The sequence below is a fragment of the Oryctolagus cuniculus genome, chromosome 5, assembly GCF_051225735.1.
Source record: "Oryctolagus cuniculus isolate XC-2025 breed Fujian yellow rabbit chromosome 5, ASM5122573v1, whole genome shotgun sequence".
Lineage (NCBI taxonomy): Eukaryota > Metazoa > Chordata > Mammalia > Lagomorpha > Leporidae > Oryctolagus > Oryctolagus cuniculus.
This window is the reverse complement of record NC_142871.1, coordinates 158,472,995-158,495,438: the sequence shown is the minus strand read 5'-3', so window position 1 is coordinate 158,495,438 and position 22,444 is coordinate 158,472,995. Positions and strand designations below refer to the sequence as shown.

The following is a 22,444-nucleotide window of genomic DNA, read 5'->3' as shown; positions in this document are numbered from 1 at the left end:
AAACAAAGCATGTCAGAGATGTGTCTGTCATTTGGTCACAGTCAGATGTTGCCTCTCGGAGTCCGTGCATTTACTTCTTTCCTTGACAAGTTAAAAATCATGTCAGGGAAAGGACATAAAAGAAAAAAACAGAAAAACTCAAAGTGTCTTGTATCATCAAGGTCTTCAAAAATCAGCAGTTATTCAAATGGCCAAAGGGAAAGTGAAGTCATTAGGCAGGGTTGGTGAGATTTAGAACATGCTGTCTTTTGGGTTTGCTTATTTATTTATTTTAAATTAGGGAAATGCATTTGGTGGCCAGCCCATGTCATTCCAGAGACTCTCTGGGTTTGTAGTCAGTCTCAGGTGGGGGTTGTTGATACCTGTGCTGCCTGTCTGTGTACAGGGTCCCACAGTGGTTGAGACTGGGATGGGGCTGCAGAGGAATTGAGAGCATCTATTTTAAAATCACACTTGGCGCTCAGTTCCCCTTGGCCATGACCTTAAGACCCTCACCTCCATTCAAAGCCTAGAGGGCGGGCTTTATTTTCACAATGGTAATAGATACCTCTTGAGGTTTTATCACTGCTAGCATGCTGTGGAGGTCAGTGGTAAACACAGGAATAGAGGAACAGATTCCTATTCTTGTGTCAGATGCTAATGTTAGCTGCTTCTTTAGTCCAGGAGTGAGTCGTAGCTAACAGTTCTCTTCCCTTGTCTTGGGTGGACAGGTTGGAGGCCATCAGCAACAGCATCAAGACATCCTTTCATGCCGCCCAGCTGAGAGCCCAGCTCCACCGAGAGCAGAAAGTGACCCACAACCGGACACATTGATGACCGATCTCCTGGGCCTGTCGGAGCCGTGTGGCTGACTCTGCTCACTCTCTCACTCGCTCTTTCTCTTCCCTCACTGCCTGGGACCAGAGCTGGAGCTGTCTCCCTGCCAGACTGTATCTTCTTCCAGCCGGGTGGAGAACCAGCGTCCTTATTCTGAACATCCCAGGAGAGACCAAGGAGTGCTCGCACCTGTCTTCCTTGGCTTCCTACGGCAGGAACTGCTCGGGTCTTCTCTGTGGCTCGGGGATGGTAGTAGACCTCTCAGAAGGCAGAGACACACAGTGCCTTTGGAGCCTCCAGCAGGATCAGGGTGGAGTTGCTGAAGAAGGTCCTGTGGAAGTGTTTGTGCCTGACTCAGGCACCCGGCACATTTCAGGGAGGCACTGCAGAGTCCACGCAACGATTTTGCTAAGGAATGCACAAATTGAAAACACACTCAAAGGACAAGCACTCAAGTTAAAAAGAAAGACTCTGTATTTTTTTTTTTGATTCATAAAATGCAAAACTGAAACTGTTACTACTGCAAATCAGGATGTGTTTCATGAATGAGTCTACCTCACCTCTATTGCACTCATGACTGCCTCCCCAAACTCTCTCCCTCCTGAGCCCCCATACTGAACTCAAGGAAGTCTGGTCCCACATGTCAGTCAATGGTGGATTTCATGTTCTCATGGTAATCTGCTAGCTCCCATACATCAGGAAAAAAAGATCCTTGATTCAGGAGATTCCCTGACCTTGATTTCTGGAAAAAAAAAAATGGTTGTAGGGTTGTTTATGAAAGATATTGGAAAGTCACTGCTGGTTATTCTTTAAAGCAGGAAAATTGTTGTCCTTTATGTAACCGGGTAATGGAAGAGGTTGGATTGAATTTTGATGTACTTATTTTTTTATAGATATTTATATTCGAGCAATTCATTCCTTATATTTACCATGTTAAATATATGTTTGGGCAGGCCATATTGGTCCATGTATTTTTTTAAAAAATGTATTTCTGAATGAAATTAAGAAAATGCTTTGTTTTGCCTATCAAGGTAATGACTTTAGAAAATAAATATTTTTGTCCCTATCAAACTGATTTTTGAATTGTTTCTGAAATTTGTTAAGGAGTGGGACCAAGTGGTAAGAAATGTAAAAAGGGCTGCTTATAAATGTGGCAGAAGGAAAATAGTTTAGCCTAATCAAAAAAAAAGGAGTTGATGTAGATCTTAAAAGTTGCTTGTAGATTGCATTAAAGTGAAACCAATGGAAAACAAGAAGCCAGCTCTAACACCTCTGTCGTCCCTCGCATAGCAGCCCTCTCTTTCCCCTTTGCCTGAATCTCCCCAGGGACTTCATCCATTAACTCTGCTCGCTCTATTAGGCCAGATCAGATGGCTGAAGCGGATGGCGTGGTGAGTGCATGCAGGAAGCAAATGCAAGCTGACTCCCGCCCCCCCCCCCCGACCCTCATTATACACCACTCCGCACCAGGGTTGTTGTTAGAAGGTGGCCTGCCTGCTTCGTGCAAGTAGTAGCTCTCTGTGGCTTTTTATTTGCTCAGTTTAAGAAATTTTTTCTTTCAAAGGGCAATGAACAGCCCGGTGCCTTTGTGGTAGCCCGGGACTGGCCACTCGCCCATGGAGCTAGATGCACCAGGTGCTAATTTCAGGTCACCTGCTGCCCAGCAGCCCCGTTCTCTCCACTATGCCAAAAGATTGGGTAGAACATTATTGTGAAGGGGCCTTCCTGGCAGAGAGAAGCCCTTGCGAGCTTGGTCAGCCTGTAAGAATCCCTACTGCCCATCCCCGGCAGTAGGCGAAAGAATGCCTGGCATTCTGCAAATATTAGCCCAGGGTGACCACTGGTGATCACTGCAGTGCCAGCAGTGCCACATCAGAAGGAAGTCAAACCACAGCCTCTGGGTGTGCAGGGCCCAGGCCAGGGCCGAGCGTCCACCCTTCCTGGCACTCTTTTCCGTCTTTTACATCATCTTTTTTTTTTTTTTTAATGGTACAGCCTAATCTCTTTGGGGATTAGCTTATAAATCTTACTTGATCTAGCAATCGGTTTCTCAAGGTATGCTCCTCAAGGGAATTTTCACAGTTCGTCCGCGTCGACAACGTGCTTGGCCTGAACTTGGCCACCGCTTTATCTTGAGCAAATTCGTTGTTCCCCTTGCCTTGCGAGCTTCCTCGTGTGTTCTGTGAAAAGAGTGAGGGAGTTTCTCAGACAGCTCCGTGGGGAGAGTGAGATTCCAGGAAGGTGTTGAGGTGGCACAAAAAACCATGGAGATCAGAGCTTAGAGGACGTGGGACGGATGTGTGGAAGGGGAAGCTGCGATGGGAGAAGCCACCGAGTCTCATGGTTTGGAGAACATCCCAGCAAGGCAGACTGACAGGAGGCTTAGTTGCTGTTTCCCACATCCGTTGCCCCCATGCTTCCTGCCACAGTAACCCTCCCAAGAAGTGAAGCAGCTACTCCAGGGCATGAGCACTAGCAGGGTCCTAAGTCAGCAGTCCATAGGAAATGCGTATTTTGCAGATGCATGGGGAAATGCTTCAATGACATCCAAGGCGTGCAAGCATGAGGGGTGAGCCGGCGGGGCAGCCTCTCACACATCCTGCTGTGTCTCTGGGAAGAGCCGAGTTCTGCAGGCCCACGAGGGACAGATTTCTCTCTTCACACTAACAGCCAACAGGGCTTTCATCCTGCCGCTCCAAGGGCCGGTGGACCTTGGGCGGGCAGTGGTGACCTCTGACGGGAACTGAGGACGCCTCCAATGCGTGCTTCATTTGTCTTCTGTGACTTGGCTGTTTTTTGCAGTATGAACCATTGCCTCTGACCATGCCTGTGCCTCCCCAAAACACAGCTCGGGCTGTCATACTCAGCTGCAGTTTCCCAGAAAGACGATTGCTAACACTGGGAAAGGGCAATCTTTGCAGGTGAAAAGACCAGGGTTCAGGGAGGAAGCTGACTGCCCTAAGATCACACAGCACGCTGGGCCATCCTGGAGCCTGATCACTGGCATTCCAGAGAGCTGGCTGCTTCCCCAGAGGCATCCTGAGGTCAGCAGAAGCAGATGCCCCAGCACTCTTAATGCAGGGTTCTGAGTGGAACAGGCACAACCATTTCCATGGAAGCTTTGCTTCATAGCCTCACTGAGTAGCGTTGAAAGCCCCATTGCCTTAGGATGAAAGGGAAGAAATCTAGGGAAGGAAAAAGGAGATAATTTATTATCATTATTTTAGTTTTCTTCTACTTGAAAGGTGTGTGTGTGTGTGTGTATGGGAGAGAGAGAGAGAGAGAGAGAGAGAGAGAGAGAGGTGTTCCAATCTGCTGTCTTTACCCCGCCACACACACCAAATGCCCACAACAGCCGAGGCTGGGCTAGGCAGAAGGCAAGAGTTTCTAACATCCTGGTACCCATGTAGGTAGCAGGGGCTCAAGCAGGTGAGCTATCATCTGCTGCCTCCCAGTACGCCTTAATAGGAAGCTGGGATCTGAACCAGCACCCTGATATGGGCTGCAGGCCTTGCAATTGGTGGCTTAACAATTCCCTTCTAGGGGCCGGCGCTGTGGCGCAGCAGGTTAAAGCCCTGGCCTGAAGTGCCGGCATCCCATATGGGCGCTGGTTCTAATCCTGGCTGCTCCTCTCCTGATCCAGCTCTCTGCTATGGCCTGGGAAAGAAGTGGAAGATGGCCCAAGTCCTTGAGCCCCTGCACCCATGTGGGAGACTAGGAGGAAGCTCCTGACTCCTGGCTTCAGCTCAGCAATTCTCTGGCCATTGTGGCCAGTTGGGGAGTGAACCATCGGTTGGAAGACCTCTCTCTCTCTGCCTCTCCTCTCTCTCTGTGTAACTCTGACTTTCAAATAAATAAGTAAATCTTAAAAAAAATGCCCCTCTTTATATAAAGAGAATATGGAGTTCTGTTTTTCTCAAACTGGAACACTTTTCATACTGCTTGGTGTTTCTCTTGACAATTCCCTTGGAACCACAGAGTGCATGGTCATGCTCACACGGGACATCTGATCACCCTGAATCAGGAGGAGACCTGATGCAGGTCAGAATTTGCAGAAGCGCCTTGGTCTGTTGGAGGTGTCTTGGAGCTTAGCGGCAGTGAAGCCGACTCCGTGCCCACATACTTCTATCTGCAGACCAGGCAGGTGCGCAGGGCCTTTACCCTCACTGGTGCCTGCAGCCTTGGGGCATGATATGCTGTTCACTAAATGTTTGCTCAGTGAGTTAATCAATTTGCAAATGGGCCACAGGTTTGGCTATAGGAATGTGAAGATGATGCTCCCTTGACCAGAAGGCAAACAGGCTCCCAGAAGATTCATAAAACCCATGGATAGGGCTATTTCTGGGAGTCTGCGTACTGAAATATTCTCTTACCCCAGGTTCAGCCCTTGTGGTAAATGATTTGACGTAACGGGATAGTTCTTTCCACTTTCTCAACTCTAAGACATCATGCACGTCATCATCATCATCTTCATCTTTCCCAAATGCTTCAGTCATAATTTCAATGACCATAGAATGTTAAAGACTTAAAAAATAATTTGTGTATTCTTCTCATCTCAAAAGTCTTCCATGGAGATTTTCTGCTTTTAGAATAAAGTAGGCCATCTACCAAGTCAGGGAACATTTGGGAAGAAGGAGCCTTAGGAGAAATGCTAGGAGATACCACAACTTTAGTAACGGACACACTACATTTCAGATTTTTTTTAATATGAGTATCTTCAAACATATCCAACTGAAAGAATAATGTAACAAAACCAATACACCTTCATCTCTTTTAACAGTCGTCAGGCTGCGACTGCTATTTCAGCTCCACCCACATCCTGTGCTCCCTGAGTGGATTACTTTAAAGCCAGTCCCAGATACCATTATCATCTCATCTGTAAATATTTCAGTATAGGTATAATGAATTTGACACGCTGTGCTCAATGGTACAAAATGTGAATTAATCAATTGGCTATGTAGGTCTAGAGCTTAGTAGAAGAACAATTAATGTTTGATAACAACAGAGATCAGTGTTAGGCATGTGCTGGCTAACACTTACAGAGTATTTGCTATATACTAGACACTCTCTTGAGAACTTTGCATGTACCAATTCATTGCATCCTTGCTATTAGCCTCCGTAACATCCGCACTTTTATTTACCCTATTTTATAGATGAAGAAACTCAAAGACAGATACTAATAATAATTTACTCAAGGCCAGATGGCTATTTAAGAAGTATAAACCAGGTAATAATGTCATTAAGCAAGCTTTTTGATTAAGAACACGAAGTGAGGGGTTGGCATTGTGCACAGTGGATGAACCTGCTGCTTGCGTCTCTGGTATCCCATATAGGTGTTGATTCGAGTCCCAGCTGCTGCACTTCTGATGCAGCTCTCTGCTAATGCGCCTTAGAAAGCAGCAGAAGATGGCTCAAGTGCTTGGGCCCCTGAATCCCCTTGGGAGACCCAGATGAAGCTCCTGGTTCCTGGCTTCCTTCTGGCACAGCCCTGGCCGTTGCAGCCATTGTGGAGTGCATCAGTGAATGTAAGATTCTCTCTCTCTCTCTCTCTCTCTCTCTGCAACTCTGCCTCTCAAATAAATAATAAATCTAAGGAAAAAAAAAAAGAAAGGGCACGAAGTGATAAAGGCTGCACTATGCGGTAATCAAGTCTGATGAGGGTGGAAAAGTGGCAGTGATTGGTTCTGCCGGGGGGCAGGCAGAAGAAGAGTGTTGATTTCATGGGAAGAAACAGTGAGTAATGAGCACTGAGCCCCTAACTAAACAAGATACCACTCAAAAGATTCAAAGCTTAATCAAACCACTTTGATTAAGGAGTTTCCCAGTAAAATGTTTTGTCTACAGATGAGTCGATAAGGAGAACATAGCCTAACATGCTTGCCTGATTGACTCATAAGAAAGGTAAACAGGTAACTGGATCATTAAGGGGTGATTTATTGCTTCTCGGCCTTTTGGATAAGATCAAGGGGTGATGTATTCTGCAAAAATTAGGAACGTATAATTAGTTCAATGATACTGACAATTTCTTTTTTTTTTAAGATGTATTTTATTTATTTGAAAAGCAGACGCAAAGTGAGAGAAGGAAACACACACACACAGAGAGAGAGAGAGAGAGAGAGAGAAAGAGAGAGAGAGATCCTCCACCTGCTGCTTCACTCCCCAGATGACTACAACAGGCAGGACTGGACCAGGATGAAGTCAGGAGCTGGGAGCTCTACCCAGGTCTCCCATATGGGTATAGGACCTCAAGTACTTGGAGCACCCCCATTGCCTTCCCAGGAGCACTAGCAGAGAGCTGGATTGGAAGTGGAGCAGCAGAGACTGGAGCCAATGCCCACATGGGATGCCAGAATTGCAAGTAGTGGTGGCCAATCCTACTATACCACAACAATGGTCCTGATACTGACGATCTTAAAGCAACACAACCAAGAACTTGTTACCAGATTTCACCTATAGTACTTATGAATTTGGACAAACCCTCTCTTCTCTAGGTCCCCAAAATATCCTTATTTGTCCGTAAGACTGAGGATCTCTAAGGTAGGCATCAGAGCTTTTGCCCACAAGGCATCACCTATTTGTATGTGTGTTAGTCAGCTTTTCATTACTCTAACTAAAATACCCAGGAAGAGCTTCTTGGGAAGAGCAAGGTTTGTACTGGAGGCTCACAGCTCAGGATGTGTGACCCCATCAGCCTGGCATCTGGGGGAGGCTGGCCATGGAGGAGTGGGTATGGAGGAACCAACACCTTGCGACCCCGGAGACAAACAGAGAAGCTAAGCTGAACCCAGCTTAAATATCCCAGCTACTCATGAGAACTACCTTCTGAGGGCAAATCATTAATGACCTCAAGATCTCCCACCAGATCCACCCCTTAGACGCCACAATTAGCTCAGGTCTCTACCCTTGATTTAGCAACCCTTTACACAAGAATTCAGAGTTTAACTTCTGCATGAGTCTGGGGAGCCAAGACCTGCTCAGTCCATAACATTTTACCCTTGGCTCCCTAAAGTTCACAGACAGCATACAATCATTCCATCCCCAGAAGTTTTAAAGTCTTTACTCAGTTCAACATACATACCCATAGTCTGAAGTTTCACCTGAGACTCAAGACGATCTCTCTCAATTAAAATCAGCTACAGACATCCAAGATACAATGGTGAGGCAGGCATAGGATGGACATTTCCATTCCAGCCAGTGGAGAGGAGAAAATGGAAAGGATTAGTTAGGCCAATGCAGGATCCAAATTCACTTTAAGCCCTGTAGCTCCAAGTCTAGCATGTTGGGCCCTGCTGGGCACTGGGTTCCCAAGGATTGGACAGCCTCTTCCTATGGCTTTGCTGGTGACAGCCCCTGCTTCAGTCCTCACAGGTGGGAATCTCATCTCTGCAGCTCCATCAGTCATTGCCCTGGTGGGACTCTGCAAACAGCCCCCACACCACTTGGCATTGCCTCTGCTCAGGGAACCGATATCCACCTGCGCCCCCAGTTTGTTGGTGCTATCCTTTGAACTCTAGATGAAGGCTTTCATGCTTCCGTATCTCTGTTGGTCTTTGCCAACAGGGCTGCTCTTTGAGGCTACACACTGATGTCTGTGGCTCTCTCAGGCTTGCCTGGCACACTGTCTGCAACTTCCCATGGCAGCTGTCTCACGTTACTGGTACCTCTACTTTTCTGGGGTATCCTCTGCAACCCTCACAGCTTTACTACACATTGCTCCATTCAGGGACTCTAATCCCACAGCACAACTCTGCCTGGCCTCCTAGGATTCTCTTCGGAATCAGCGGAAGCTGCCATGAGCGCATAATGCTTGCATTATACACACCTACAATGCTAGCACCGTGTGGACAACAGCAAGGCCTGCTACCAATAGGAATCATGCTTGGATGAAGCAAGCCAGAATCCAGAAACAATTATGGGTGAGCAGGTTGCCCTGGAGTTCTTTGTTTTCTGTTTGTCTGTTTGTTTTTAGATTTATTTATTTATTTGAGAGGCAGAGTTAGAGAAGGAGAGATAGCGGGTGAGATCTACCATCTGCTGGTTCAAGTGGCTGCAATGGCTGGAACTGGGCCAGGAGCCAGGAGCTTTTTCCAGGTCTCCCACATGGGTGCAGGGGCCCAAGCACTTTGGCCATCTTCTACTGCTTTTCCAGGCCATAGCAGGGAGCTCGGTTGGAAGTGGAGGAGCCAGGACTCAAACAGGTGCCCATAAGGAAGGCTGGTGCTGCAGGCTGAGGCTTAACCTACCATGCCACAGCACTGGACCCTGGGCTTTTTGAAACCTATGTGTACTTCTAGGCCTCTGATGGGACAGTAGTGGGAGGGTCTGTCCCCCAAATCTCTGCGATGCCTTCAGGATCTTTCTTTCACAGTCTTGCCCATTAACACACCTGGCTTCCTTTTACTTGCAGTATAATACCAAGTAGTTTCCCACTTCACAGTTCTGTCCTCAGTGAACTTTTCCTTTGTTCCTTCCCTAGCCAGGCTGCAGATTTTCCACATCTCTCTGTTCTGCTCTATTTTGCCTCTGAATCTCACTGTGAAGCTTACTAACAGCAGCCCATAGCAGCCAGGCTGCAGCCTGAACGCCCTGCTGCACTGAAACCTCCACCAAACAAACCAGTCACCATCTGTAAGTTCAGCCTCCCAAGGGCCTCACGACAGGGACACAGTACAATCCGGGTCTTTGTCTCAGGGCAGCAAGGGTAGCCTCTAGTCCAATTCCCACAGGATCCTCATTTCTACTGGAGACATCACCAGCGTGGCTCTTAGTGTCCACACCTCCACCAGCCTTCTGTTCTAATCCCTCATCAGAATCACGCATAATTCTGTGATTACAGAATCTGGGCTTTCTCTAGTCTGCTCCTCCATACTCTTCCAACCTTTCCCAGAAAGACAAGTTCAAGGGTTCCTCTGCATCTTCAGGTATAGGTAATAATAATGACCCTACCTATTGGTGCAAGTTTTCTGTATGTGTTAGATTTTATTAAAATAGCTGAGAGGAGCTTCTTGGCTTATAGTCTGGAGGCCTACAGTTTAGGATCAGGTGGCCCCATTGATAAATGGTGGAGGTTGACCATGGCAAAAGGGGTGTGGAGGAACCAGCACACTATGAGCCAGGGAGTAGGGAGAGAAGCTAGACTGAACTTGGCTTAAATAACCAATCCTCCTGAGGGCAAGTCTCAATTACCCAACGAACTCCCAGGAAATCCACAGCTCAGACACCATAATTAGACCGCATCTCCATCATTAATCCATCAGCCCTCAATGTGATGCTTCAGATTTTAAGCATTTGCATGAGTTTGGGGAGCCAAGTCCCGCTTGATCTATAATAGCATGCATCACCTCCAGAAAACCAAAACCAGTCTTCGTTCCATGAAAGTGTCCAGTCATTTCTGATTCAATGAGTGTAATTCTCAAACATGACATTCTAGCCAAGACCTTACTTGTATGATCAATATTTTCTTTTCTTTTCTTTTCTTTTCTTTTCTTTTCTTTTCTTTTCTTTTCTTTTCTTTTCTTTTCTTTTCCTTTCCTTTCCTTTCCTTTCCTTTCCTTTCCTTTCCTTTCCTTTCCTTTCCTTTCTTTTTTTCTTTTTTCTTCTTTTTTCTTTTTCTTTTTTTCTTTTTTCTTTTCTTTTTTTTGACAGGTAGAGTGGACAGTGAGAGAGACAGAGAAAAAGGTCTTCCTTTGCCATTGGTTCACCCTCCAATGGTCGCCACGGTCGGTGCGCTGTGCTGATCTGATGGCAGGAGCCAGGTGCTTCTCCTGGTCTCCCATGGGGTGCAGGGCCCAAGCACTTGGGCCATCCTCCACTGCACTCCCTGGCCACAGCAGAGAGCTGGCCTGGAAGAGGGGCAACCAGGACAGAATCCGGCGCCCCAACCGGGACTAGAACCTGGTGTGCTGGCGCCGCAAGGGGGAGGATTAACCTAGTGAGCCGCGGTGCCGGCTACGATCAATATTTTCAATTATGTCATGGTAACAAGAAGGACAGATTGTCATTGAATTTATGCAAATAATTATTTCGCTGTGAACATAAAGATACTCAATAAGTAGTCAGGCAGAGAAAATAGGACATCAATTATACAATTTTCATTTCAGTTGAAAGAAGTGGAGTCTAAATTGACGTGAGTTATACACATAGCTTAAGAGGACTTCCTATGTATCCAGCAAATAGAATATGAGAACAGCATATTTCAAACAGGAAATATAGTTACTCCTTATCTGCTCATTCAGTTCTACGTTGTTAATTCTTATTCCAGTCAGTCTTGAGTTAGTGGTCTCATGGACCCATTTGTTTTTCTACTAGAGTTCTGCAAATGTTGAATCAGTCTACTTGTGTGTTCTCAACATAGCTTGATACCAGCAGCCACCTGTACCACAAAGTACCTGCTATCATCCTTTTCTATGAAGCTCCAAGACAATCCATGTTGAAAGTAAAGCACTCTGATGTGTAGGAGCTTTCTGTGATACACCAGAGGAAAACAAAAGATCTACTGTGGATGACAAAAGATGTAAGAGTCTTAACTTATTACTTGTAATTTTCAAAGGTGAAAAATCTGATGACAGTTCACTACAAGAATAATACAACTATGAGGCCGGTGCTGTGGCATAGCAGGTAAAGCCCCTGCCTGCAGTGCCGGCATCCCATATAGGTGCTGGTTTGAGGCCCGGCTGCTCTACTTCTGATCCAGCTCTCTGCTATGGCCTGGGAAAGCAGTAGAAGATGGCCCAAATCCTTGGGCCCCCGCACCCATGTGGGAGACCCGGAAGAAGATCCTGGCTTTGGATTGGCACAGCTCCGGCCATTGTGGCCAACTGGGGAGTGAACCAGTGGATGGAAGATCTCTCTCTCTCTCTCTGCCTCTCCTTCTTTCTTTGTGTAATTTTGACTTTCCAAAAAATAAATAAAGCCTTTTTTTAAAAAAAGAATAATACAACTAATGAGAAAAGATCATTATTTATGTGTTATTCAAAACTTGATAATGGTTAGTCTAGAAAATTTTAGACAAAGTAATTCTAAATATAAATGATTTCTTCTATTTTCAAAGAAAAGTGGATATTGCATTTAATTTACAAAAAAAGGTAAATATTTTGAAAAAATATTTATTTATTGGAAAGAGCAACAGAGAAGAGAGGTAATGACACAGAGAGGCAGAGAGATCTTCCATCTGCTAGTTTACTCCCCATCAATGACCACAACAGCCAGGTCTGGGCCAGGCAGAACCCAGGAGTCAGGAACTTCATCCTGGTCTCCCATATGAGTAGCAAGGGCTCAAGCATTTAGTCCATCATCTGCTGTCTTTCTAGGCTCATTTGTAAGAATCTGAATTGGAAGCAGAGCAGTCAGAGCTCAAACTGGCACTCCAACATGAGATGTTGGCATTGCAAGCAATGGCTTAACTCACTGCACCACAGCACTGGCCCCGTGAACATTAACACTATTTTTACTGAGAAAAAAAATATGTTCAATATGTGCAATAATCCTGACACAATATACCATAAGGGTACCAAGCATATAATTGGAATATTGGCATAATATATCAAGAATATCAAGTAAAAGATCTGTAATGATAGGTTCTAAATATCTAAAATGTTAATAAAACTGCATAGTTAAGTGAAATAAATTCTCTGTTGAAAATCAATGGCCCAGAAGATACTGGTGTCAAATTAAAGAAGTAAAATTGTGACCAAGTTTATCTGAAGTTTGACAGACAGCACTACAGTAGCCTTCCTGTATTCACAGTGTCACTTTCTGCCCTTTCAGGAAGTCAGTTACAGTCAACAAATACCAAATAGAAAATTCCAGAAACAGGTCATTCCCGTGTTGTAAGTTGTGTGCCATCCTGAGTAGCATCGGGAAATCTCCCACTGTCCTGCTCAGCCCCATCTAAGACCTGAATCATTCCTGCGTCCAGTGCATCCGCATTGTGTTCCAACATCTCACCTGCCCATTGGTCTTCATCTATAGTACTCTTGCTCACTTAGTAGCCAACTCTATGATCAGATCATTGGTCATGGTACTGCAGTGCTCAAGTTCAAGTAACTCATATATTACTGAACAATGGCCTTAAAGGCAAGTGTTCTGATGCTAACATCTTAGATATGAGAATATAAAGCAATGAATTCCTTCCAATACACAGAGAGGTGAAAGTTCTCAACTTCACAAGGAAAGAGAGAAGAGCCTATGCTGAGGGTGCTAAGATTTATGGTAACATCAGATCTTCTACCTATGCATTTGGGAAAAAGAAGTTCATGCTACTTTTCCTGCTATTCCTTACATTGCAAAGGTTCTGACCGCAGTGCATGATATGTGCTTAGTTAAGATGCAAAAAGCTTTCAATTATGGGGTCTGATGCTAACTATGATTTCAGACATTCAGTGAGGACTTGAAAGGTATTGTCCATGGATAAGGGAGGAATTATAGAGTCATTGGCTAACACCAAGCAAAGCAGAACTGGGGCTATGAGAAATGGAAATACCACGGGCGGTGATGACGTTGACTCTTCTGCAGAAACTTCTCATCTAACACACAATTTCTGAGGTACTTATGGTATTTTATATATACACATTTTGCCTAGGGAAAAATGAAGCAAACCTTCTGATTTGTCAGCTCATCAATTGTAACCTATCAAATAAACTCAATGATTTCATCTATTTACAAAGATGAAAGGACAAATCTTGATGATTTTCCAGAGTCCATGGGAAAAATCTCAGAGGAAGCTTTAGATACAAAAGATATCCTTGAGATCCAAATTTGGGAAAGCAAAACTCATTAAGTTGTTGGGAGATTTGAACATCTAAGATAAGATGGTGAATTACTGAGAAACAATAGTTGGTAACTTTTTAAGCAAAATAATAATAAAAGGTATAATATTGTAAAGAATCTCAGCTTTTTCTACAGTGGGAGACTTCTGTTTTCTTAAAAAATCAGACATTGCTATTATCTGAAAGTTTGTGTCCCCTAAAGATATATTCGTTGTTTTTTTAAAGCCTAGTCATCAGTTTGAGGTTATTATCAGGGCCTTTGGGAAGTGATTAGACCATGAGGGTGGGGACCCCCACGAATGGCATTGACATGCTTATAACAGAGGCCCAAGAGAGTTTTCTTACCTCTGTCACCATGTGAGGGCACAGCAAGAAGATGCCCTCACCAAACATTGATCTAGGACGTTGCAGGCCCCAGAACTGTGAGAAATAAGTTTGTCTTGTTTGTAAGATACTCAAATGGATTAAGACACAGCGAAGTCTACATAAGTCATAGAAAGTTATTCCAGTGAGACACAGATGTTATCTAAGCAGTTTACTCAGAAGATAAAGAATACCTTTTTACAATCTCTTATTAAGAGCAAATCAATAGTCCAAGGAAAGATTTTCATTCAGCATGGAGAAAACTGTTTTACTTTGTAACACTCTCTTTGAAAATCTTACAAGTAAATCTAGCTTTGATCACAAGTAATAAATTCTTTCTTTGAGAGGAGGCTTCTACAGCATTCTATGTCCACATGCATTCCTTACTATTAAGTCAGTGTGATTTCTTTATGAGTATAATTTCTCAGAGTGCCAGAAATTCATTGACAGGTATATACATATTTCTGCAACACAAGATAAGAAGCTAAGTTATATAAACTTAACATTATGCATAGCAATTGCTTTAGTTAGCTTTTCACTATCACAACTAAAATATCTGAAAAGATATCTTAGGAAGGAAGAACGTTTATGTTGGCACACAGTTTTGGAGGTTCACAGTCTAAGATCAAGTGGGCCTGTGAGTTTGGTATTGATGAGGGTAGACTGTGGAAGGATCACAGGGTTAGCCAGGAAGTATAGAGATACAAGAAACATGCTCTGTTTAAACAAATAACATTTCTTGAGAACTACTTTATAGAAGGCAAGTCCCAATGATCTATAAATCTACCTACCAGAAGGCCAACCTCCAAGACCCATAATCAGATCATCTCCACCCTTAATTCTTCAACTATTAACACTCATCCATTAACCATTAACATAAGACCTTGAGGCTTAAAGGTCGGCCTGGGTGGGGGAGCCAAATCCTGTTTGAAGCCCAACAACAATTAATGTTTCCATTTGTTTCCTTTCTCAGAAATGATCTAGGCATTACATGAATATCCACTCATTAACTCAATCTATTATCTTCCAAGGTTTTAAGTTTCCTAAAGCTCTTAAAATTATCTTCAAGCTGTCACACTGCAAGACACAATTACTACTGAAATAAATATGCCAGAAAAAGAATTCAAATTGGCTAAATGCAAATTTGCTTTTCATTATCTTAAATATTTAGTAAAAGTGATGCTAACATAGTCAATCAGTAAAACTATGTAAGTTTACAAAGAAAACTCATGGAGCTAGTGTTGTGGCAAAGCTGGTTAAGCCATCATCTGTGATGCCAGCATTCCACATAGGTACCTGTTTGAGCCCTGGATGCTCCACCTCCAATCCAGCTCCCTGCTAATGCTCTGAAAAGCAGCAAAAGATGATCCAAGCACTTGGGCCCCTGCACCCATATGGGAGACCTGGAAGAAGCTCCTGACTCCTGGCTTTGGCCTAGCCCAGCCCTGGGCCTTGAGGCCATGTGGAAGTGACCCCAGTGGATGGAAGATCTCTTTCTGTCTCTCCCTCTTTCTCTGAGTAAACTCTGCCTTTCAAATAAGTAAATAAATAAATAAATAAATACAATGACTCTCCTAGTCTTAGGAAGGAAATCAGGAATTCACTTATTAAAAAAAAAAAGAAAATTCCCAAGCAGAATAAAAATCAGTGGTTATACTACATTTGACTTGATTAATCAGAGAAAATGTAGCTGTTTTTATTAAAGCAAAATTATTAAGCTAGTCTTGTTTGCATAATTATATCTAGATTATGTGAACATGAATTCTTAAGCTGTTTTGAGTTGGTTTCTACAAGAGTGTCTCTTTTTTTTCCTCCACACTGAAGGTATTAATTTTGGGGTATTTAGCGGATATCCAGTCTATCTAAGGACCTACTTATCTCTAAGCCAGAGTAGAGATTTTTGACAATATCTTATAATCTAGTTTATTAGTATCATCAGGAAATTGAAGAATTATTGCACAATCAAACAATGAAAGGCAAAGCCCTTCCTACAATACAGATACATAAATATACAGACACACTCAGAGAAAGCTTACATGTCAATAAAATTTCAGTCATATGTCAAGCATAAACCCAAAGATACAAAATGTGCTCAACCAAATGTTAACTTTCTGGCTGAGACGAACGACATTGTTAATTAATTTGAGCTGAAAATAGACATGTGGACAGTGAAAAGAGATGGAAGTGAAATTCTCTGCCACCTTTCACCCAACGAAAACAAACTCTCTACAAACCATCAGCTGTTTACAGGGCCCATCAAATGCCCAGACTATGAAAACAAAAGAAGAGGGGCTGTAGAGTTAGGCCTGCCGCCTGCAATGCCAGCATCCCATACGGGTGCTGGTTCAAGTCCTGGCTGCTCCACTTCTGATCCAAATGGGAGACTTGGATGAAGCTCCTGGCTCCTGGTTTCAGTGTGGCCCAGTCCCTGATGCCTGCTGTTGTGGCCATTTGAGTAGTGAGCCAGCAGATGGAAGATCTCTCTCTCTCTCTGTGTCTTTCAAATAAATAAAATAGATCCTAAAAATTAAAATTACAAAAAGAAAACAAAAGAAGTTGTCACCGTGAATCAAGTGAGTTCTAAAAATGATTAAAAATAAAATCTGTACTGTGTTCTTAATGGTCAGAAATGCAGAGCACAGGAGTAGGACTCAACATTGGGTCTCACAATCTCCAGTCAGGAGCACAAAGGGCTGCCTGTGGGGTTACGTGGGTCTGGAGGGGAGGTCCTTCCAGCCACGTCATCGCACCCCACTGAGTCCTTTCTACAAGGAGAAGTGGAGAAAAGGCAGCCGGCTCAGCTCAAACGTATTAAGAAAAGTCACTCAAGTTAAATGGCTGAAAGAATGGTCAGTGCACCCAGGCACGCCTGGATTCCAGCCAAGGGTCCATCACCTTGTGACCGTTGGGCAGCTGTGTCATCTCCCTGGACCGCTGCCTTGTCATCTGTGATCTGGAGACAATACTAATAGAACTATTGCAAAAGTTAACACTTCACACAAGTCTAGAAAGCAGCCTTCTCTATCTTGCCAATCCCTTGTGGTGACGCCTCCTGCTTGCCTCACCCTCCTCCTCCACCCCTCTCTGCACTGTGCAGAGCAATGGTTTTCAAATTCTGAATTACCAAAATGAAGATTCCTAGGCCACAGACCCTCCCCCCCCACCCCCGGAACTAGGATCTGGTACATGATACGACCTGGCGTGTTCAGTGAGCGTCCAGCTGACTCAAAATAATCGCCTCTAGATTGTTCTGAAAAATACGATGTCAGAAAGTTCCTCACCTGGCTGTGAACATTCTTTCCACCGTGGCTTTTCTTAGGCAACTGTGTCTGAAAAGAAAGCCTTGTCTCCACGGGTCTGCTGGGGACTTTTGATTTATTCTTTGACTCTGCAAATGTTTCTCCTTGTGTGAGGCCTTCTTGGACTTCTCCAGGCCAAAGGGGCTTTGTCATCTGGCTCTGCCGTTTGCTTACTTGTCTGACTCCCTGTTTGACAGTGAACTCTTGTAGGGGAGAGGGTGGGTCTTAGTCATCTCCATGACCACAGCACACTGTGAATTTCGGCTTGGTGGAATGACAACCCCAGCCCAGTCCTGCAAGCAGAATGACTGGAATCTTTCCCGTAGTTGGCTCTAAGCTCATCTACAAGCCTGAACTGAGAGTCTTGCAAGGGTTCAGGCCAGAAGATAGAAAAGTCTGTCAAGATCTGAGCTGGAAAAAAAAATTATAATGCATACATCTGATAAAAGACTGGGCATCTCTCTGAGATACCGGCTTCGACAGTGCTAGTGCATTGCTGTAATAAATCAGAAAAATGATGACTGCAAGCTCAGGTTTCCACATGCAGCTCCTCTCACTACTGGGAAAAGAGAGCTTTGTTCGACTTCTGCCGAAGTAGGTGGTGCCCTTGAGTAGACCAGAAAGCACTTCTGCCCAGCAACACCCTGTCTCTGCTATATTTGTGCATGAGCACGATGGTCCCCACTCGTTCCCCCATCCTCTTGTTCATCCACAGTTTCGCTCTCTGTGATTTCTGTTAATCATGGCAGTTGCAGTCTGAAAATTTCTGGAAAGTTCCGGAAATGAACAATTCTGAAGTTTTAACCTGGACACCGTTCTAAGCAGTGTGATGAAATCTCTCCCCAACCAATTCCGTTCCATCCGGGAGGTGAATCGCCCCATTTCTCCAACATAGCCATGCTGTATACGTTACCTGCTGCTAGTCACTTGGTAACCCCATCTCAAGCTCATGGCATCACAGTACTTGTATCCAAATAGCTCTTATTTTACTTATAAGTGGCCCCAGAGCACAGGAGCTGTGGTACTAGTAACTCAGATTTGCCGAAGAGAGACCACACAGTGCTTCCTGTAAGCAAAAAGGGTGGAATCTCTCAACTTAGGAGAGAATGGAGCGCACACGCTGGTGTTGCTGAGATCTACGGTCAGGAGAAACCTTTTGTCTGAAATTGTGAAGAAAGAAAAGGAGAATTCTGCGAGTTTTACTGTCATACCTCAGGCTGCATCTCCACAGCCACAGTGTGGGATGAGTGCTTAGATATGATGGAAAAGCGATTGCATTATAGCGTATGATGCTATCTGCGATGGCAGACATGCACTGTGGATTTTGGAACATATCCCACACGGAAAAGGGGGAATGCTGTGTGTTACTAGGGGCAATGAAGGTTGCCAGCACCTGCATCCATGCAAGTAACAGTCACTCAGTGTCAGCAGTGACGGGCAGTCAACATTATTCTGAAACCAAGTAAGTCGTGATGATGCGGTGCCATATCTTGGCAACAGTGCTTTGCCATGGTTCTGTGTCCTTGACCTTGACTTCAGATTTTGAGCACAAATTGCTCTGTGAGTATGAGTACAAAGCAAGCCATAGAAGGAAAGTTCCCAATAAATCTAATAAGGTGTGAAAGTAGAGAATTTTATAACTTCACGAATTAAGAAGCTGCTTCGGTGGTGGTATTGTTGAGGAGAGCCCGAAGGACCCCTGGCCTATTTCTTGTCTGGGTGCTGCAAACGGGGTGTGTTCACGTTGTGAGGATTTTTCAAGCTGTACGCTGTGATATACGCTCTTTCTTGCATGTGGGTTATATTTCAAGAAAGCCTAGTTCTCCCCTAGGAACAAAGCTGCTTTCTTTTCCTCATTAAATAAACGCTGAACAAATATGAAAAGAATAAAAGCTTGAAAGGGGTGCCAGAATTAAAGCATGCCTCCAAGAACATAGACACATACATAGGGGCCTCTAAGAATTCATGGAAAACTGAAAAAATGGAATCAACAGATAAGTGTACTTAAATGCAAGACATTCAAGTCTATGCATAGTTTTTTAATGCAAATTTTCCATGAACTTTTGAATAACCTCTTCTATTCAAGGATTTCAATTTTTTTTTTTTCTGCAGCCAAATAAACCTATATTTAAATCTCACTTTTCTGCAAACGTTTTCAAGTGCCCAGGTATGGCGTGGGCATCAGATGTGCATTTTCACCGCATGAAGCTGATTTCATTGTCCTCCCTTTTCTTGAACAAGGTCTCCACCTTGCCCTCTCCAGGAAGACTTCTCCAGTGCCATGGCCTTGCCTCGGAGGAGTTTCCTTGTACGTGTTGCCCGGCTTTGTCAGGTCTTGACGCCATCCTGAAGCTGGTAAGATGAGCCAAGTGACTTCATCTCTCAGGGCACACCTTGAGGACATTACCTGGGCAGGAGCCAATTTACTGCTCACAACCTGGGAGACATTTTTCCCACGAGCTGGCTTACCTCCCCCTCTCTCACAGAGAACATCATCTATGGGAAAGGACACATCAAAGAATCAGGGGTGTTGTAATGAGTGGGAAAGATGCATGACACGGGGCGCGAGAGGCCGTCCCCACCTCCGCCTTCCCCACCCACTCCACAGCGCTGTGTCAACTCTAATTTCTCACTCATGCTTGGTTTTCCCTCTGGGCCCTGTTTGCTTGCTTAGGCCTCTCAACAGAATAGCCGGGAAAAGAAAGAACATCAAGGAGAGACTGGCCAGGGTGTGGGCAATTCTCTGTGGCTGTCGACTTTCTGAGCGGCTCATGGAATTTGATTCTTGGAACTCATGGACCCGAGTCATCTTTTCCGGAGACACATTTCTCTCCATCTGAAGCCTGAATCTCACAGTTTGAGGACAACGAGCCTCAAATGTTCGTGCTCGTTGGTGGACACTTACTTCAAGGCTGGACTGAGCGTGGGCTTTCATTTGGTCCAATTCCACTGGCCCTTCTGCTCCATCAAGTCCATGATTCTCTGATGCAGGGCCAGAGAAATGGAGCAGATCTGCTAATTGAGACAAAATTGCTGCACCAAATAGGCTTTTACTGATGTACATGGGAAGCAGATGCACAGAATTATGCTTTTGTCGTATTTCAATGCTGTTGCCGTCAACTGGTTTCAGGACTTTCAAAAACTGAATAATTTTATTTATTTGAAAGGCATAGAGACAGAGAGAGACAGACAGATCTCCCACCCACTGGGTCACTTTCCACATACCCGCGACATCCAGGGCCGGGCCCGATTGAAGTCAGGAGCTGAGAATTCAATCCAGGTTTCCAATGTGGGTGGCAGGCACTCAGCTATGTGAGCCCCACCACTGCCTATGGAGAATAGGGAGCAGAGCCAGGACTCGAACCAGGCATTCCAGTCGGGAGGTGAGCGGCCCCAGCCATGTCTTAACCCCTGTGCCAAGTGCCCTCCCTGCTGCTTTCGCTTTGTTTACATCCTGTAAATATTTTACCTTTGGTTTTTTAAGCTATTTTGTAAATTATGGCTCTTTATTCTTTAGAATAATTATAATGAGCTATAATTGATACACAATAAAATTCCTAGGGCTTAATCATTCAGTTTGGTAAGAGTCGACCATGACATACACTCATCTAAACCAAGATACAAGTATAAATCATCACCATCACCTAGAAAGATCTCTCATCTCCTTTCTGATTCCTTTACACAGACACACGCTTCTATCCAGATTCCATGGAGTTTCTGTCACATTTTCTTTGAATAACAAGTTTGATTTCTCCCTTTAGCATTTTATGCTTTCTTATTGCATCCTTTCAAAATTAAGAGATATTCTTGAATGGTGCTGAATAAAAATGTTAAGGGTGGATGTTCTTAGGGCCGGCGTTGTGGTGTAGTGGGTAAAGCCACTGCATGTGGCGCCAGCATCCCATATAGGCACTGGTTCAAATCCCAGCTGCTCGGCTTCTGATCCAACTTTCTACTGATGGCCCAAGTGCTTGGGCCCCTGAGCCCAAGTGGGAGACCCAGGGAAAGCTCCTGGCTCCTGGCTTCAGCCTAGCCTGACTCTGGATGTTGTGGTCATGTGGGGAGTGAACCAGGGGATGGAAAATTCCCTCTCCTTTTCTCTCTCTGTCTCTCTCTCTCTCCTTCTCTGTTTCTGTAACTCTGCCTTTCAAACAAATAAGTCTTAAAAATAAAACAGTGGATGTTCTTGCTTTTCTCCCAGTCTAAAAGGAAAACATTCAATAGTATTAGTTCAAGGAATAATCTATTAGACTGAGAACATTTTCTTCCTTTTCTAGTTTTCCAATAGGTTTTTTTTTTTATTAGAAATTCATGTTGAATTTCATCCAGTTTGTCTTCAACATCTAATGAGATGATAGTTCTCTCCTTTATTCTCTTAGTAAAGTGACACTGACTTTTTTTACATTTCTGGCAGTAACCTAATTGGTCATGATTTATTGTTAATTATGATTCTTTGTGTGCTGCTGGATTTTGTTTGTTAATGCTTCATTAAGATATATTTTTAAAGTCCCTTTTCTGAAACTACCAACATTTGGACCATCTTGGAATCTATTAATATCAACTACATTTTTTTGGTTGTTTATATTTTCTGACTTTTTCATGTGTTTCTGAATTTCAGATTCAATGCCAGACACTGTGTATTAAAAAGACACGATTCTGAGACTGCTCTTACACTCAGAAAGTGCCAGGCCTTATCTTTGGTCATGTTATTAGTATGAGGGTTTGATCAATAAAATCCGCAGTCTAGTTGAGTCAGGAACCCCTAGTTTCAGGTTTCCCTGGAATACACTTCCTTTTAGTTTAAGTGCTGGGGTGCTGGGGGAATTCTTGGTCTCTTGCTCATGTGCAGATGGCAGGTCCTTCACTGTCTCCCAGGTGTATCAGCAGGAAGTGGGGTGAGAAGTGGAGGAGCTGGCACTGGAACTGGCACTTGGCACTTGGATGTGCCATGTGAGTGCCCCAAGAGGCAGGTGAACTTCCTGTGCCAAAATGCCTACTCCTGGCTGCTGGCTTTTTATATCAGACATTTCTCTCTGCTCAGTCTTTAGATTCCTGCACCTTAGAAGGTCTTTCTCCTCCCATTTGACCTGTACCTAGCAGTTAGTGGCTGCCCTTGGTGGAAGCCCAGTGTATCTAAAAGGATCTCTCTTCATTCTCCGACCCTGGTCTCAGCCTTCAGCAGGTCCTGTATTGTCCTTG

General features: G+C 44.3%; 1 protein-coding gene across 1 annotated transcript in view; it reads left to right on the top strand.

Moving 5' to 3' along the window:
- The window catches only part of EDN1 (endothelin 1), a gene marked incomplete at its 3' end in the record, with an annotated part of 26,071 nt that extends 3,627 nt beyond the window's left edge, over positions 1–22,444 (top strand). Inside the window, 2 exon segments of the mRNA NM_001101696.1 lie at positions 711–1,424; positions 22,400–22,444. Coding sequence (NP_001095166.1) covers positions 711–813 — 103 coding nt within the window.